Source organism: Cyanistes caeruleus, chromosome 3, assembly GCF_971803275.1.
Source record: "Cyanistes caeruleus chromosome 3, bCyaCae1.hap1.1, whole genome shotgun sequence".
Lineage (NCBI taxonomy): Eukaryota > Metazoa > Chordata > Aves > Passeriformes > Paridae > Cyanistes > Cyanistes caeruleus.
In genome coordinates, this window is record NC_141703.1 from 25,925,688 (window position 1) to 25,939,012 (window position 13,325).

General features: G+C 44.4%; 1 protein-coding gene across 1 annotated transcript; it reads left to right on the forward strand.

Annotated features, from left to right (window-relative positions):
- Positions 1-19: 19 nt before the first annotated feature.
- F10 (coagulation factor X) lies at positions 20-12,206 on the forward strand. Its single transcript, XM_086880229.1, has 8 exons — positions 20-1,422; positions 3,642-3,802; positions 5,246-5,270; positions 7,520-7,633; positions 8,203-8,343; positions 8,945-9,195; positions 9,980-10,097; positions 10,863-12,206. The coding sequence occupies exons 1-8, from the start codon at positions 1,359-1,361 to the stop codon at positions 11,402-11,404; spliced, it is 1,416 nt and encodes a 471-aa protein (XP_086736355.1). The 5' UTR covers positions 20-1,358; the 3' UTR covers positions 11,405-12,206.
- The last annotated feature ends 1,119 nt before the right edge of the window (positions 12,207-13,325 follow it).

Sequence of the window (13,325 nt, forward strand, 5' to 3'; positions counted from 1 at the left end):
CTGACCAAAGACCATTCACTAAAGTCTTCAGGCATAAATGGTAGAACCTGAAGCTCTCTGAAAACATATACCATTCAAAAATGTACTTTCTAACCTTAGCATGAAATTGAAAAGGTGAGGAAGATAAAACTGAACTAAGAGATTAGAACACAGTTTAACTATCTCATGCAGAATTTATGCTCTAGATGGTTCAAATAATGCAGAAGATCAACTCCACCAAAAAAAGCTTGTCAGCAAGTAGGGCACGATCATACTCTATTATTAGGGGAAAACATTGACATTGTGTGGTACATATATCACGCAATACTGAACATCCTATAACCTGTTCTACTGACAAAGAAGGAAGTGTCACTGTTCACTTAGGTAATGAACTGAACTGAGAAAGGCAGCAAAGAGACCTGAAAAACAAGAGATGTTACACTATATATACATACATGCATTAGAGGTTCTACTTACTCCTAAAAGAGAGACCACTCTCAAGGAGGAAGGTGACTCTAAGTAGTGACCAGTAAATAAAGCCTCATTTTCATTTAGATAAGGCGCTCAGCACTGTAAAACTATCCCTGAGGACTCCTCAAGGTAGATTAGTTTGTGTTTTCCATGATCCACAACATGATTTATCCTCTGTAACATTCCAGTGTAAATACTGATATTTATGAACAAATCACCTTGCAGAAACAAGGCTAAAACGCTGAAAGAAATCAGTACTAATACTTTCCATACAAAATGACTTTTTCAAAACAAATATGGGTTTTAGATTAAAATTTTAATGTAACAGCCTCCTTAGGAAAGCCAAGGAGATGAAGGAGACCCGATGGCTGGCTCTGGAAGCACGGAAGACACGGCCTGAGCAGCGCACTGTGAACTCCCCACAAGAAAGGGGAGATTGAGGCCGAGGTCAGTGGTCCAAAGCCAACAGGTTAGAGTGCTGGATGTGGATGGGACACACGGCTGGGAGCAGCCAAGGACGGCGCCTGCTGTGGGCTGGGAGCCCGGCTTTGCCCAGCGCCGGGCCGGGGCCACGCCAGCCTGCTGAGGGGACGATTCACTTCCCTTCCTCCAAAATAAAAGGTGCGATTAAAAACAAAACAAGACAAACCCCACGCTGCCTTGGGCTTTAAAAAAAAAAATAAAGAACAAAAAGAAGAGCAGCCTCATCCCCCCCGAGTGAGAAATCCCGCCGCGGCTGTCACCCTGTCCCGGCGCTTCCGCTATTTCTGGGCAGGGTGAAGCAACGCGGCTCCAGTCTCACCCCGCCCGAGGGGGTGAAGACTTCGGCTCCCGCCCGTCCCGTCCGTCCCGTCCGTCCCGTCCGTGCCGCCGGCGCGGCCCCGGCAGCGGCATCGTCGGGCGCCGCCATGGCCGGGCCCCTGCTGCTGCTGCTGCTGCTGCCGCTGCTGCTGCTCCGCGCTCAGGGGGCCGGTGAGGCGCCACCTTTTCCATCTCCTCGGGAGGGGGGAATCTCCCTTCCCAGCAGCCTTCTGGGGAGGCGGGGGGCTGCCGGGGAACGCCGGAGGCGGTGGCGGGTCGATATTGCGGGAGAGTGGCGGCGAGGAAGGGGAGCGGCCCCGCCACGGCCCGTCTTCCCCGGCAGGTTCTGTTTCCACACGGCTGAGGGCTTCTCAGCGCTTGTGCCGAGCCGGCACACCGCCGTAAAGCGGGGGGCTGAGCTGCCGGGGCAGGGAGCTGCTGGGCATCTCGGGGACGGTGTAGGGAAGGGATTGCCCGCCGTGCACCCCGAGCACAGCTGGCCCCGCAGCCTGAGGTGCTCTCGTGTGTGAGGGGAAACCTGGCCGAGTCTTGGTTGGATGCGCTTGGCCGTGGAGAAGCTGGGACACAGCGTGTGAGCAGGTCCCGATGCCCTCTTGTGCCGCCAGCGTCAGCGCCTGAGTCCGAGGCAGCATCAACAAATAACTTCTTAAAAGTGTTAACTCTTCCTTCAGTGTGTCTGACTGCTTGGGGTTTAAAACAAGGTCTTTGGCATGTTTCTGGAATATCTTGCTTCGGTTGACCAGTGCCTGTTGCTCCTTGATGTCTCTAAAGAAGGAAGTATGATAGAGAGCTTGGGAAAAAGAATGAGCAGCCTCAGAAAGAGACTAGTCCAAGTTTATGAAAACATCCTCTTGCGCGGGTGGTGTGAAAGCAAAGGAATATAAACGTGATAACCCCACCGGCTGTGTCCTGTCACTGAAGAAAGGGATTTAAGGGCAAATAAGATAGCGGGTGAATGAACTAACAGTCGCTGAGCTGCAATTTAAAAGTACTTTCTGTAAGCCTTACTTGAGAGGAGCCTTTTCAAAGTAAGTGGGGGCCTCAAACTACGCATGGGATTGCTTAATATAAGAAAAAACAGAACTTGTCTCCCTGTGGATGATCCACCAATTTCATTGAAAGCAAAATAAATCTCCTGTGTGCTCACTTGGTGGATATTAGGGTATATAATCCTTATTATATATTATTATTATTATTATTACCAAGTTTATTTATCATTGAATTAAACTGTGTGAAGAATGCTCCAAAAGGAATGTGCAAGCCTCCCAGTGAGCATAAGCTACTGTCCTTGAAGTCACATATGTAGCATACTATTCCATACTCCAGCCTGTGATTGGAAAGTATTTCCTCAGTGTAAATTCCAGGTGATAGAACTTGATTAAATGTCAGCTTCCAAATTCTTCACACTTTCCTAGAACATACACTCTTTACAAGGTAATTGGCAGTTTATTTATTCCAGTGTTGTGTTTATTTTTCCTTCCTGGTAACTTGCACAAGTCACTGGAGGTTGATGCTGTTGCCCACAGAGGCAAGTGCCTGCAAAAAGTTTAATGGTTTATGTCTCTGATAATGGTTTCATGTCTCTGATCCTCCTCAACAGCTACCTAATTCTTGAACTTGAAGGCAGCAAGCTTCAGGCTTCTGTGCCACCAAGCTTTTCAGAATAAAATAACTCAGCAAACTGACTTCAGGCTGTACTTTCCTGCTAAAGCAGGAAAAAAAGCTGATGTTCATTTACTCCTGCTCTTTGTAAAATCTTACAAGGCAGCTGCCTTAGCTCTGCATGCACATAAATCAGGAAGGCAGGAACATTTCTACAGGCAATTGGGAGGTGCTGTTAGGAGGGCAGGAAGACCCCAGGGCAGCTCAGTGGGATTTAGAGTGGTGAAGATTAACAGAACTCACATGTGGGCTTTTTCCAGCTGCTAGAAGATACGTTGCTGCATCTTGAGTGGCATTTAGTTTCTGCAGCACAAGCCCCTGGAGCAGACAGCAGTGTTGCCTGGTGGTCAGCTTTAAAAACAAATCAAGGAATGTAATCTCCCCAGCATTCAGGGAAAGTCATTCCATTCAAGACTGAGAGTCTTGAGCAGAAGCAGCAGAAATATAAGCCCTATTGTCAACCTTTCTAAGATTAAAAAGAGTAGGAGAAAATCTGGGGTCCTACATTTTTTTCTGAGGCTACTGATTCTCAGAGAGACTGATCTGAAAGATATTGGAATGTATCAGCCTGTGTGAGGACTAACCACACAGGTAATGTGTACAGGTGTAGTGTGGTCTGTTTTAGCTCTGTTTCTACTTCACTCATTTGTCATGACTTTTCCACCACCAAATGCTATCCACCTGTATAATTTTTCTCTGCTATCTAGTATTCATCGAGAAAGAAAATGCCAACAAGTTCTTGGAAAGAACAAAACGTGCTAACTCTTTCTTAGAAGAATTGAAGAAAGGGAATATTGAAAGAGAATGCAATGAGGAGCGCTGCTCAAAAGAAGAAGCAAGAGAAGCTTTTGAAGACCAGGAGAAAACTGTAAGGATGAACTATTAATATGAAACATAGGCTTATGTGTTTCATGTTTAAAAAATGCTATTCAAGTCCTTTGAGCTGGGCATCAAAACTCACAGTTTGTTCCAAATCACTCAACACAAAGAACAAGTAGTGATTGACTGTGGGTAGAATTGCTAAGGTAATAATCATTCCACGGCAGTCTTAATTTAGCTCTTGCATGGCCAGCCCACATTAAATCCTCTATTCTTCTGATTTGTTTAATTGCCTTTGAAAGTTACTTCACCTTCAATGGCTTTGTTTCTATCAGTGTTGAAAATATGTTCACCCTATCTGGGTTACATGTGTTACCCTATTTGGGTTACTAAGTGCCATGACTGTGGTCAAGGCAGTCCACGGGAAGTCTGGGAAGGCAAATAATGAAGCGGAACCTCATGAGGGAATTTTACGGAACTTATCTTAAGAGCTTTGCTTGTAATTTTGTAGCTCTCTTTATCTGAATAGAGAGAATGTATACTGTGAACAGTTCTTAAATGCCTTAATGTTGGTTGGAATGAAGTCTGTGTGACTCTTGTGTCACCCGCCCTCCCCCAATGGCTTGCTTAACTTTAGACAGAAATGTGATTTGTTCCCAAGTTGAAGGGGAAGTTAAAGAGATGGGACAGCTGTGTGGACTGGAGTAGGTAGAAAAGGTGGTGTTGCAAACATAGACTGCAGCTGTATGGCTGTTTAGAACTACCCTGAAACTGGAGCTAACGCCAAATTCAATGCCCTTTAACATTACTTGATGGCCAGAATGTTCTTGGGGTGGCCTTGAGGTGTCCTGGGTGGGGAGTCATGGGTGCATCTTCAGTGTACTTCAGATCATAAATGTTGACTTACCTATAGCAGAACCGGCACAGCCAGTTCTGCCTGGTGACCAGATTTCACTGGAAAGGACTGTCTTGGACAGACAGCATCCTGGAGTCCTCAGTGCAGGTGGAAAGGAGAACACAAATCAGACAAAATATTTTTAAATGTCAGGATTTGTGAGGTCCTGATTGATGGGAGTATGGGGTGGGGATCAAGACTGAGAATTTGGCATTACAGGAATATAAGTAAATTCGGTCAGCACTGGTGGGAAGATAGTTATGCAAGAAAATCAAGTGGCTTATGCTGAATGCGTCACACTGGAAAAAAACTCAAAGGAGTTTCAGATAGTTCTGAAAAATGCATGAGACTTGTTTCTGTAGAGCTGGACACCATTTGGATTCTGTAGAGCTGGGCACCAGATGGGACCAAATGGTTTTGTTATTAAATGGTAATGGTGGGCTGCAAGACACTGTATGTATCTATAAGGTAAATATTTCCTTTAACAATTCTTAGCTGCAAGTATCATGTATATGAAAAGGCTAATATTTTTCTGAGGAATTCGATAATTCTTATCTATCTCCTTTTTTTTTCTCCATTTCCCACACTTACCTGTAGGAGGAATTCTGGAACATCTATGTAGGTAAGAAATACCTTGTGCTTGTTTAAGATTTAGTTTCCTTATTGCAAGGTTTGAAAGTATACACATCTTAAGTAACCCCTTCCTGCTCCCTTGCTTCCTCTCTTTTCACTCTGGGACACCCTCACATTGTGTTTCCTTTGAAAAAGGAATCTGATTTACTGCCTGCTGTTGTTTGAACCCAATTGCTTCATTTGAAGGCAGGGTTCAGCTGTCTCCAGTTGCTGGGCTGACCTTTGTCCTCTCAAAAAGAGAACTGTGGGGCTTTGCACGCAAAGGACAGTGAGGAGCAGAAACTATGTGTGGTACTGCCAGATAGTTTTCTTTCAGAGGGGCAGCCCCAGATGGGAGAATTCAACATGCAAAGAGTCACAGATGAGGGTGTCTCTTAAATGCCATAACTAACACAAAGTTAAATTGCATTGCAATGTCATTTGCCAGTTTCCTGTCTCCTTCCATGCCAAAGTGTTGTTGATTCCTGTCTTAAAGAACATTTTTTAGGTTGTGTATTTTACAGAACTGTTTGGCATTCAAGGAAAATATGCCAGTAGATCAGCAGATAATACCTAACAGTTTTCTGGTTTTTTATCTAAATATGTGAGTTTTATTTATTAGGGTTCCAGTGTTTGTAAGCACTGTGCAGGGGTAGATTTTTAATGTATTGGTGTTTGATAATGTGTTTTCCAGAAAGTATATGTCCACTTTAGAAACTAGGAGGAGTACCTCCAAAATGTTGACCAGCTTTGTCTTTTGGAATCTGCAGGAAAATGAAGACAGTTGCCATGAAGACTTGCCACAAACTTTCACAATCCTCTAAGCAGGGGATGAACTCTGCAACCTACAGACTAAAATTTCAAGCAAAGCTTGTGTCAGTGTTACAGTAAACAGGATTGGAATATTTCAAACCATTTTCTCATGAGAATACAAGCAGCAGAATATCAGTGCCAATGCTCCTAGCAGAAATGTTAGTTTTAATACATTTTAAACCACAGTCCACAAATGCTTTATGTGTGTTCAGAATTACTGAAAAACACAGCTACGTTCAGCCAAGTTACTAGAACAATTTGTTCTTGCTTCCTTTTTTAGTAGGGAATTCTGCAATTTGTGCAATATTTATATGAATTTGATATATTGATGTAAATTGATCTAAAACTCATTACCACAGCTGCAACTACAGTGTAGGATAAGACTAAATAAGTATCTTTTCTAACAATAGAATGCTGCTTAGCTAAGACAACTACAGAATAGAGTGCTATGGCAGTGCAGAGGAGGCACAAATCAGAAGTTATGCTTTAAGCCCTCAATCTGTCTTGTATTTTTTCGTTAAGGTTGGTTTTGCCTTCCCTCTGTTAAGCATGGACATCATGTTTTCAGAGCCTCCATGGCTGGAGCATTTGGAGAGCTATTGGTTTAGGCCACGTGCAGGTAGAAAAGGGATCTTGATGTGTGGGTGCAGTACACAAAGCCCAGCAACTGTTCCCTGTGGCAGGCAAAGCTGCAGCAGATGAGGTCAGAGTCCAGAAACACCACAGAGGGAGCATGCTGGGTCCTTGGTATGAGTAGCCTCTTGCATGTTGTTTCTGCTATGGGCATTGCTGTTTAGGCTGCTCCAAAGAGGGGCAGAACAAGTGGTAAAATAGGAGGATTGCAGCATGTTATCTAGAGCAGCAAATTATCAAACATCACTTTTCTGGATACTCTACATTTTATATGAAACAGAGCAAAAGCTATACGGAAATGCAAGAGGACATAAGTTCAGTATCTTTAGGCAGTAATTCCAATGCAGAAATGTTCTGTCAGCTCTTACAGGCTTCAGTCTATGTATACTCTGACCACAATCAAAGTATGAAAAAATATTCTGGGTTGGGAGGACCCACAAAGATGAATGTCATTGATCATTCTTAAATGAAAAGTCCATACAGGGATCAAATCTACAACTCTGTCCATGTAAGCACCATGCTCTAACCAACTGAGCTAATCCCTTTACCTTCCCACAAAAAAAGGCTTGTGTACACACTGTCAAAGAGTAGCCACCAAAAAGAGATTGCAAAACTGAGGATATATAGATGAATCATTGCAGGTTTGGAATGATTGCATTTATACTGTTTGTTCCATCTGGAATGTGGCAACTCACAGGACCTATATTGGAAAAGGAAGGATGAAAGATGGCTTAAGAAAATGAAGAGCCCTTCCGTGTTCACTGAAAATACTTGCAGTCTTCCAATAATTTGTGTTTTGGTTTGTTTTTGCAGATGGGAACCAATGCAGTTCAAATCCTTGCCACTATGGTGGCCACTGTAAAGATGGAATTGGTTCCTACACTTGCACGTGCTTGGATGGCTATCAAGGCAAGAACTGTGAATTTGGTAAGTTTCTGCTTTAGAGAGCTGTGGTGGTGATCTTCCCAGGGAGCCTTGCAAGGAAACATGTTTTGTATGGAAAACCTTCCTGGGGCTCACACTGTGGCAGAGAGCTGCCACTGTGATCTTGCCATGGGAGGGTGTATCATTAGCCCAGCAGTAAGAGTGGGAGTGTGGAACTGAGGTGCAGTCACAGCATGGAGGGGAGTGATGAGGAGTTGAGTGTTTTAGGGCAGGAGGGAGATGTCATGTGAGGATTTACACAGTTATGTTCTCGGTGAGTTTTGTTCATTCTTCCCCTGACAATTTGTCTCTGCTTTTCTGAGCTCACCATGCCATGGCCACTGGGCCCACTTGGACTTGGCAAGTACATTTTGTAGGCTGGATGCAGCTGCTTTGTAAGGCACAAGCTGATGTTCAGCACTCACGTGAGGGGTTCCTAAAAGGTGCTTCAGGTGCTCGGCAGGTGGGGATGCAGATCCCATCTAAAGAGCGTGTTTTGTTTTGGAGAACTTGCGGATGTTCCGTGAAATCAGTGTTTATGTAGAGTTTTTCTCCCACCGTCTCTTTTATAGTCATACCCAAGTTCTGCAGAATAAACAACGGTGACTGTGAGCAGTTCTGCAGTGTCAGAAGAGATGGACGGAAGGATGTGCTGTGTTCCTGTGCAGATGGGTATGCTCTAGCAGAGGATGGCAAACGCTGTGTTGCAACAGGTACAAAGCCATGAGACAAATCAATAGCAGTGGTGGTGAGACTTGTTTCGCAGTTAAGGGATGTGTTGGTCTACAGTTGAAGAATGGTTTTCAAACCACCAGTATCCTACATGACATAGACTCAACAGTGAAGCCAAGAGATTTCCAAAGCCTTCCATTTGTGAGGTGCTGTGATGGATTGGATCAAGATCTAAGTGTTTTTAGACCCTTTGCAAGGTGCCTCTCAGCAAATTACCAGGTTCCATTGCTGTCAAATGAAAACTAATTGCAGTAATAACTAATATTCTTAAATACTTACACACCACATAAAGTGGCAGCCTGCAAAACTTTCTTTTCAGAACCTTTCTTTTTATAGAAACTGAAAATATTCAATACTCATAATTAATGCTACTTACACCTGTACATTTTTAGACTCTTGTAAGAAGGCTGGTCAGACATCTCAAACATATGATCATGATGTTGTTCTTTATATCCTTTAAAAAATAACAAGTTGCTTTTGTGAGCCACATTACTCCACTCAGTTTCCTTGATGTTGCCAAGATGTTTTTTCATATGCTGGTGTTTCTCTTCTTCTTCAATTTTAACATTCTTCTCTTCACAGTAAAATTCCCTTGTGGAAAAGTTTTTGTGGCAAGGCAGAAAAGGTCTGTTCTTTCACCCACTGACTATAATAATGGAACAAGTGATGAAGAAATGACTTTTGCAAACGGAACGAGCGCAGAGGAGGGCTTTGCAATTACCACAGAAAGCCCAACCCCTCCCCCTGACAACAGAACAAGCAGCAAGACTCCATATGTGGATACCAGGATAGTTGGTGGGGATGAGTGTCCTCCTGGCCAATGCCCATGGCAGGTAAATGGAGGGGGGTTTGCCCTGCATGGGGCAGAGTGTGTGTGAGGCAAGGTGAGCAGTGGCTCTTTCCAGCTGTTGCCTTCTGAATGTGACCTGTGCCATGTGCCAGTGGCAGTGAGACGTAGCTGAACTGTGTGGCCCTGGGCACTTGGATGTGCTGTTCTGCAAACTGCAGCCTCACAGTTTCTAAACAAAAGGCTTTGTGCCATTTTTGATGGAGCTGCCTACTCTATCCCCAGAGAGGACTTTTGGGTCATGCTGGTCTCCCAGGCCATTTTTGCAGGTTACATTTTGGTTCTGTCTGAGACCATCCACTGAGGCAGCACACCTGGGAGCAGGGTGATAAAACAGAGAAAGCCAGCGTTTTGCTTCACAAATACAGCCTCGTGTCTCAGTTTTACTCTTGAGTTTGGGCCAGCCAAAATGAATTCCTTTATCTGGGACATTCTTTGAGGGAGAAAGTCCAAGGGATGGGGTGATCTGGAGTGTGCGCTCTGCCTGCTCAGCCGGTCAGTGCCTCAGGGACGTTGCTCAGCACTGGGAGTGAGGTTGTGTGGAAGCCAAATGTCAACTTGACATAAAGTCAGTCGAGAATCTGTAGCAGCAGAAGTCAGTCTGTGACCTCTGCACCTGAGAATGTGGTAACAGGAGAGACCTGGAGGGCCACATACACACTGCTGTAAGAAGCATCTCTGTAATGTGCAGAGAAAGCAGTTAGCTCTTCATAGTTCATGGACAGTAACCTGCACTTGCTCCTTCTGCACTTACCTGTTTTCATTCGCAGGCTGTTCTGATAGACGAGGAAGGAGAAGAGTTTTGTGGTGGAACTGTTCTGAGTGAAAATTTTATACTTACTGCAGCTCATTGCATAAACCAATCCAAAGAAATCAAAGTTGTTGTTGGTGAGTGATTATTTCTTTTATTCCTCTGAGGTGGGACAACTATCTGTTGTGCTTAACCTTCTGTGCCATAAATCTCCTGTGAGATGTACTCCCGATTCATTAAGGTGTTTTACCTTTCTGCTGCTTTTTATAATTTCTTGTTATTGTGAGAATCCTGTTTGTAACAACAGGTGCCTCTCCTTCTTCTCTGCCAGCTAGCTGAGAGTGATTACAGTCAAATATTCTAGAACTGTTGGCTATCAATGTGTTCAGCAGAGCAGTGCTTCTGCTGTAACAGAGCTCATCATTCCTAGCACTTCATAAGCATCCAGGTTTGTTCTTGTGGGAACAAACTCATTGTTTGACTCATTGAATAGAGCACGATAGAATAGGCTCAGATTTATTATCATTGCTTCCCTTTTGAGCCAGGACACAGGATCAACATAGCTTCAGCTTTGCACTGTTGCAGTCCAGACCATGTTCTCTTCTCTAAACCAGGCTCAAGCTCCTGTAATTGCTCCCACACAAAATTGCATTAGTTTAGCTGAATCAGCTTATGCCTTTATGTAAACTGGTACAAAAATCTCCATAGACCAAACCTCACGACCAATGGCGACACACTGGCTGCAAAGAAACACTGCCACACCTGTTCACAGTTTCCTTGTGTGGTCTAAGGTCCTGGGCAAGGTGCTCAGAATGAATATTCTGCTCTCTTCCTCTGCCAAGGTTGTTCTAAAATTCTTACCCTTTCTCCACATTAATGGCCCTTTTAATGCTCTTGTACAGGTGAAGTGGACAGAGAGAAGAAAGAGCCATCTGAATCAATGCACACTGTGGACAAAATACTTGTTCATTCTAAATTTATTATTGACACTTATGATAATGACATTGCCTTATTAAAGCTGAAGGAGCCTATCAGGTTTTCAGAGTACGTCGTCGCAGCGTGTCTCCCCAAAGCAGACTTTGCTAATGAAGTTCTGATGAACCAAAGATCTGGGAGGGTTAGTGGCTTTGGGCGTGAATTTGAAGGCGGACGAAGATCCAAAAAACTGAAGGTGCTCGAAGTCCCCTATGTTAACAGGAACACTTGTAAGCAGTCCACTAACTTAGCCATAACTGAGAACATGTTCTGTGCTGGTTATGACACAGAACAAAAGGATGCTTGCCAAGGAGATAGTGGTGGCCCCCATGTGACCAGATACAAGGATACTTACTTTGTTACTGGAATTGTTAGCTGGGGAGAAGGATGTGCAAGGAAGGGTAAATACGGTGTCTATACTAAACTGTCCCGGTTCTTGCGTTGGGTAAGAACAGTCATGAGTTTGTAGTGGTGGTGTGTCCCTTGATCCTTCTTGCTAGCTACCAAGATGCAGGATTGGTAATGGAAACTTTCTTTTCCTGCACATCTGCTAAGCTGGTTTTGAAATCTGGTTCCTTAAAGTTATGGTCAGCTTCCATTTCTAGTCTTCCTGTCTTTAAAGCACCTCTCTGTGGACTGCGGAGGAGTTTAGAATTGGTTGAATGAGGGAATTTCTCCAAACAAAAAGGCTTCTGAGCAGAGTCTTTGGCTTCTTTCAGTTATTTATCAATGGCCATTTTGGTTCCTATGTGTTGACACCAGTGCTCCTACCAGAGGCTGTTAAACATGTTCTGAGCAGTCCCGAGTCATGATGAAAGCAGGAAGGACAGGACTCAGTTAATCCTCATATTGCGGCCATCTGGCTCAGCAGGGAGTTTGTCCTTACTGGAGTTGTTGTGCTTCTGCCTTTAGACATGACCAGAAGATTAAGGAGCAGGGGATCTTGCATGGTAAAAGCTGAGACACAATTAATTAATCAGTGTTTGGTGCTAAATGGCCACATGTTCCACAAATGGCCTGCTCAGATCACAGCTGCTCATTAAAAGGGGTTTTGCTTTGTAAGGATTGTACTTCACTTTATTTTTATTTGTACACTCTGTTCATTGGAAAAAAATATATGTGCACATTCACTGTTTTCTATATCTTGTTCTGGATTATGTATGGCTGAGGAGTGGAAAGCTCCTTACAAGTGTATTGGTCTAGATGTTCCTGTTAGGTGCAATATTGATGTACACCAGCATTTGAAATAAAACATTCTTTCTCTTTTGTTCTCCTTTGGTTGGGTTTTTCTCTTACAGCCTCTATTCCACTGACAATTCTGATGGCTTTTCCAAGGCTTCTCCAATCTCTTATGCTCTGAGGCTCTGAACTTCATTAGACACCTGCTACTTCTTTCTCAGGCTTTGAGCTGGTACTGGCTTGTTTCACACAGCAGGTGCTGTGAGCAAAGCAGACTGACAAACTCGAAATACAACTCTGCAAACAGGGAGTATTGCTGCAGCCAGCCCTAATTGTGGGCAGGAAAGTGAGTGGGCAGGTCAGCTACCCCAGCATGATGGTCTTGGCCTGTAGAACTCCTCAGTGGGCTTTCTTCAAAGTCTACTCAGCAGTGTTTGTTCCCTGGCTTCTTCTGTGCACTGGATTCCTGCTCAAGTCCCTCGTCCCATGGGTACTGTGCCTTGTGCTCAATTTCCCTGTTCAAAGGAAAACCTCAGGTCAGGGTCCTACTCAAATCCTACTTCCATACGCTTGCTCAGGGCTTTCTTCTGCTGAAGCAGAGCTTGAGGACTGAAGCAAAACACAGACTGGGCTGGAAAGGTGTTGAGGTAGCTGAAGGCATCACTTCCTGTCCATTGCTCTTTCTGTGCCAGCATCTCTGCTGTGCTGAGAGGCATGGGTGAAACATCTGCTTGCCTCTGGACCTCCTATCAAAGGTCATAAGCAACCCTAGGGCCTGCAACAAAAGGAGGAATTAAAGCACTCTCTTTTTTCAATGTAGATAAATGATTTAGGAGTAATTTCACATAGCAGATTTGAACAGAATGCAAAGTCCAGGAAAGGGGCACTGCACACAGCTGCTGAGTAAGGAGGTGGATTTTAAGATACCAGAATTCCTCGTGGCAAGCAGACACAGCTGGCTTAGGCTGTAGCTGGTATGTACCAAGGATGGTGGACAGAGAGGCTCTAAGGTACCCTCTAGTGCTCAGGCTTCTGCCTTCAAGGAAAAGCCAGTCCTCAAGGGCTTAAGGGAAGAAAGGAAGCATGGTAAGTCCTGTGGCTAGAGATGCCCTGCAGTGGATTTTCCTAGAAGGGCAGTGAAGTCTCTGGGGCCGGTTGTCTTCCAGAGTGGGATGTGTAAGTAGCTGTCAGGTGTGCAGCATGATGGGGGC

Bases quoted from the DNA above. Each gene is read 5' to 3' on its own strand.
- F10 (XM_086880229.1), top strand. From the start codon at position 1,359: ATGGCCGGGCCCCTGCTGCTGCTGCTGCTGCTGCCGCTGCTGCTGCTC. The intron at 1,423-3,641 runs GTGAGGCGCCAC...TCTGCTATCTAG, and splicing joins GCTCCGCGCTCAGGGGGCCG to TATTCATCGAGAAAGAAAAT. The intron at 3,803-5,245 runs GTAAGGATGAAC...ACTTACCTGTAG, and splicing joins TTGAAGACCAGGAGAAAACT to GAGGAATTCTGGAACATCTA.